We start from the raw sequence: 5,216 nt of genomic DNA, 5'->3' as shown, positions 1-5,216 counted from the left end.
GTTGAAGTGGACTGAGCATGGTAGCACATGCCTGTAGTCCCAGCTACTTGGGAGGCTAAGGCAGGAGGATCCCTTGAGCCCAGGAGTTTGAGGTGACAGTGAACTATGATTGGCCCTCTGTACTCTAGGCTGGATGACAAAGTGACACCCCCTTCTCTTTAAAAAAAAAAAAAAAAAGTAAACAAAAAATTGTCAAAGCGCATGGGTTTACTTATAAAGGATTTGTAGAGGAAGAAGGTAAGAGCCTTGGTATTCGAGGATTCCTGCAGAGAGTTAGAATTGTACTAGTTAGGATCCAGTCAAGAAATAGAAACCATACCAATTATTTGAATAGAAAGAAACTTTAAAGAATGGTTAAGTAGGCCAGGCATGGTGGCTCATGCCTGTAATCCGAGCACTTTGAAGTCAGGAGTTCGAGACCAGCCTGGCTAACATGGTGAAACCCTATCTCTACCAAAAATACAAAAAAATAAAAATTAGCTGGACATGGTAGGGGGTGCCTGTAATCCCAACTACTCGGGAGGCTGAGGCAGGAGAATCACTTGAACCTGGGAGGCGGAGGTTGCAGCGAGCTGAGATTGCACTCCTGCACTACAGTCTGGGTGACACAGCAAGACCCTGTCTTAATTAAAAAAAAAAAAAAAAAGAATATTGGTTAAGTAGGTAACTGAAAAAAAAGAGAACAACCACATTTTCATGGAGGTAGCAATTACAGAAAACAATTCCGTCACTGGGGCTGAGGGAAAAAAGGAAAGAGACTGGATGGTTAAAACTTACAAGTGTGGAGGAGGGGTGCACATGTGAAACTCAGACCACTGAGTGGCACTGACTAGATAATACTGTTGTCTCTGGAGAAGGAGAGATGCAATGAAGGTGGTTATGGAAAAACTGCAGGCTTGATTCAGCTGCTGTCATAGAATGGCGCTGCTACTGCCAGGATAAAGAATTGCTAAGGTGCCACGCACCATGGTGTGGGTCTGTAGTCCTAGCTACTTAGGAGATTGAGGCAAGAGGGATAGCTTGAGCTCAGGAGTTCAAGTCCAACCTGGGCATCATACAAAGACTGTCTCTTAAAAAAAATAAATATTAAGAGGGAAGTGCATTATATGAATGAGGAGTGTATTGTATGAATGGGAAGCAGACAGGAAACTCATAGGAAATAAAGAGGAAGGAGAAAATTCTTTCTTCCTACAGTGCTCTTTATTGGCAGAGCTTAATGGGGTTCAGCTACCAAGGCAAAAATGTAGTTTGCAGAGTCCAGCCCTAGTATTCCAAGGCAAAGTACAGGGTGAGTTTTGGAGCTGAAAGACAATAGTGAAATGACTGGTTTGGTCCATTCCTTTGGATACTTGGTGTCCAAACACACTTCTCCACATATTTGAACTCCCACAGAGCAAAAAGAACTTTGTTTCTACCTAACGAGATCCAAGTATCCTTCATTCATACACTTCATATAAACTAAGTCATTCTCAATTTGTCCCCAGTGTATGGAGATGGAAAGTTCCAATACTAAGTATACACATTTCTGGAAGACAGTCATACCATCCATCTCTGGTGATTGTTTATTTGTTTGTTTATTTATTTTTTTGAGACAAAGTCTTGCTCTGTCACCCAGGCTGGAGTACAGTGGCGCGATCTTAGCTCACTGCAACCTCCGCCTCCCCGGTTTAAGTGGTTCTTCTGCCTCAGCCTCCCGAGTAGCTGGGACTACAGGCAGGTGCTACCAAGCCCAGCTAAATTTTTTTGTATTTTTAGTAGAGATGGGGTTTCACTGTGTTAACCAGGATGGTCTCGGTCTCCTGACCTCATGATCCGCCCACTTGGGCCTCCCGAAGTGGTGGGACTACAGGTGTGATCCACCGTGCCCGGCCTATTTATTTATTTATTTTGAGATGAAGTCTCACTCTGTTGCTCAAGCTGGAGTGCAGTGGCGTGATCTTGGCTCACTGAAACCTCCACCTCCCAGGTTCAAGTGATTCTCCTGTCTCAGTCTCCTGAATGTCTGGGATTACTCACATAAGCCACCACGGCTGACTAATTTTTGTAGTTTTACTAGAGGCGGGGTTTTGCCATGTTGCCCAGGCTGGTCTTCAACTTCTTTCTCTCTCTTTTTGTTTTATTTTTTTTTACTTTTGCCTCACTTCTCTTGTGAAATGAGTTCCTTGATCCAAGTGATGCTGTGCACAATACTATGACATTGAATAAGCCATTCTGTAAGCTTACAGATGTGTTTTTGGCAGAAGTATTATGGTTTGGGAAGGTAGGTTCGTATTTAGAATACATGTTTATTCCAGTAAGGACAAATTTCTGCCCCTCCAGGATGGAAGAAGTATAGTGTAATCCACATGACACCATATAATTGGCTGGTGCCCTCAGGAATGGTGCCATGCCAGGGTCTTAGTGTTGGTCTCTGCTGTTGGCAGATTAGACACTCAGTGATAGCATTAATCAGTTCAGCCTTGACAAGACAAAGTCCAGGTTGTTGAGCCCCATGCATAGCCTCCAGCTCTGCCACTATAGCCGCTTTGTACATGGATCCATTGAATAAGCACTTGATGGCTAGGGAAAGAGGTGAATTAACATTCAAAAAATGTGCCATTTTGACCACCTGGTTATTGAGAACCTCTTCTACAGCAGATTTTCTTTAGGGAATATTCACACAAGAGACAAGTATCTTCATACTTTATGCTCATTCTGAAAGGTCCATCTTCTCCAGGCCTCATTGTCACCAATGTATATATATATATTTTTTTAGTCTCACTCTGTCGCCCAGGCTGGCGTGCAGTGGCACAATCTTGGCTCACTGCAACCTCTGCCTCCCAGGTTCAAGTGATTCTCCTGCCTCAGCCTCTTGAGTAACTGGGATTACAGACCACCATGCCTGGCTAATTTTTATATATATATTTTTTGAGATGGAGTTTCACTCTTGTTGCCCAGGCTGGAGTGCAATGGCGCGATCTCGGCTCACCACAACCTCTGCCTCCTGGGTTCAAGCGATTCTCTTGTCTCAACCTCCTGAGTAGCTGAGATTACAGGCATCCACCATCACGCCCGGCTAATTTTGTATTTTTTTCTGGAGACAGTGTTTCTCCATGTTGGCCAGGCTGCTCTTGAACTCCCAACCTCAGGTGATCCACCCTCCTCGGCCTCCCAAAATGCTAGGATTACAGGTGTGAGTCACTACACCTGGCCTAGTTACCAGTCTTTCAATTGTGTATTTCTCAAGTCTGTGACTATCCAGCCTAAGAGTTAGCAGTTGCGTATAAGGCAATATGATCTGTATGTACTTCTGACCAGCTCTCATTGTAGCTAATGTAGACAGTGTATCACTTGTTCTGACCACCTGGGGGATTTCCCGTCATCATTTTCCTTCAAGGCCACCCTCTAGTGGAGCTACAATCCTGCAGCCATCCATCCACTTCTGGTTGGTACCAGCACAGCTTGCAAAACCATTACCAGACCCCAGGAACTTCACCCAGGTTGAGAGCACTGGAGGGATTCTAAGGGTCAGGGGAGAAGGACTTGCTCCTTCCTCATTATTCTTGTTTGCTTTCTGCCTGCTTCTTGTTTCTGAGCATGTTAGCCTAGAATGCCTCTTGACACTACAGTGACAGAACCTTCTCACAGCAGCTGCTGAATTTAGTTTGCAGCTTTTCCAACCTTGCAGAATTTCTCCTCAAAGACACCAGCAGAAGTACCACAAATGATTGTAGACAAGGGTGGGTTTGGAGCTGAGAGATAATGTAATAATTGGCACAGGAACTTGCTAATAATTCTTTTTTTAAGTATACATAAAGGAGCAAACTCTGAGGAAGGGAAAAGTAGAGATAATATAAAATAGCAGTTTCAAATCTGGTTTCACAGTAGACTTACCTGGAGAACTTTAGAAATACACTAGAATTTTAGCCGGGCGCGGTGGCTCAAGCCTGTAATCCCAGCACATTGGGAGGCCGAGGCGGGTGGATCACGAGGTCAAGAGATCGAGACCATCCTGGTCAACATGGTGAAACCCCGTCTCTACTAAAAATACAAAAAATTAGCTGGGCATGGTGGCGCGTGCCTGTAATCCCAGCTACTCAGGAGGCTGAGGCAGGAGAATTGCCTGAACCCAGGAGGCGGAGGTTGCGGTGAGCCGAGATCGTGCCATTGCACTCCAGCCTGGGTAACGAGCGAAACTCCGTCTCAAAAAAAAAAAAAAAGAAATACACTAGAATTTTATGTTTTGAAAATTATTTTTAAGTATAAAACATATTAAAATATATTTAAATATAAATATATTTTTGTGTATATATATGTGTATATTTCTTCATATTAAACAATATATTGGGCTTTTCCCTTACACGTTCTGATTTAATTGGTCTGGAGTGGGACTTGGGCATTAGTATTTTTTTAAAGCTTTCTAGGTGAGTCTGATGTGCAGCCTGAGTTGAGAACCACTGACATAAAAGAAGCCCAGGCATGGTAACTCACACCTATAATCCCAGCACTTTGGGAATCAGGCAGGAGGATTGCTTAAACCCAGGCATTTGAGATTAGCCCGGGCAACATAGCAAGACCCTGTCTCTACAAGAAAATTAGAAAATTAGCCAGGCATGGTGGCATGTACCTCTAGTCTCAGCTACATGAGAGGCTGAGTGGGAGGAACGCTTGAGCCCAGGAATTCAAGGCTGTAATGAGCTATATCACACCACTGCACTTTGCTTGGATGTTGACCATGTCTCTAAACAAAAGAAAAACAAAAGGAAAAACAAAACAAAAAAGCAGCATCTAGAACTCCTTGAGTTTGGATGTGTACACGTAGTTTAATGGAAGAAATAGAAAAGAATAATACCAATTATCCCAGGCAAATCACTACCCTGCATTGACTGAGTAGAAGGGCCATGGAAGGCGGACTTTGGTTTGGTGGTGTGTCCTGGTTAGTAATGCTATTGTGTCTACTCAGTCCTTATTCAGCTCACAACGCAGCTGAAGCTGGAGCAGACCATCCGTTGCCTGCTGGATGAGTGCCACAAAGAGGTCAGTAAATATCTACGGATTCTTGAGATATCTCAGAGTCCTCAGTTGTCAGAGCTGGATCAAGCATTCTTTGAACAAATGACAGATTGAAGTCTGTGAGTTCACTCAGTTGGTGGCAGAATCAGAGTTAAGGCCTGGGGCCACTGATCCTGTTCCAGTGTTCTTTATAGCTTTCTTCCTTTCCCTTTTTTTTTTTTTTT

The 5,216-nt window shown here is 43.7% G+C and overlaps 1 protein-coding gene across 1 annotated transcript in view; it reads left to right on the top strand.

The window, feature by feature from the left end:
• MEI1 (meiotic double-stranded break formation protein 1) overlaps positions 1-5,216 on the top strand; it is a 95,520-nt gene that overhangs the window by 8,594 nt on the left and 81,710 nt on the right. The window contains exon 4 of the mRNA XM_037731994.1: positions 4,943-5,016. Coding sequence (XP_037587922.1) covers positions 4,943-5,016 — 74 coding nt within the window. The remainder of the gene's footprint in view (positions 1-4,942; positions 5,017-5,216) is intronic.

This window comes from Cebus imitator, unplaced genomic scaffold (genome assembly GCF_001604975.1).
Source record: "Cebus imitator isolate Cc_AM_T3 unplaced genomic scaffold, Cebus_imitator-1.0 Scaffold435, whole genome shotgun sequence".
Lineage (NCBI taxonomy): Eukaryota > Metazoa > Chordata > Mammalia > Primates > Cebidae > Cebus > Cebus imitator.
Note: the sequence above shows the minus strand (reverse complement) of the source record. Positions and strands in the feature narration are given on the sequence as shown.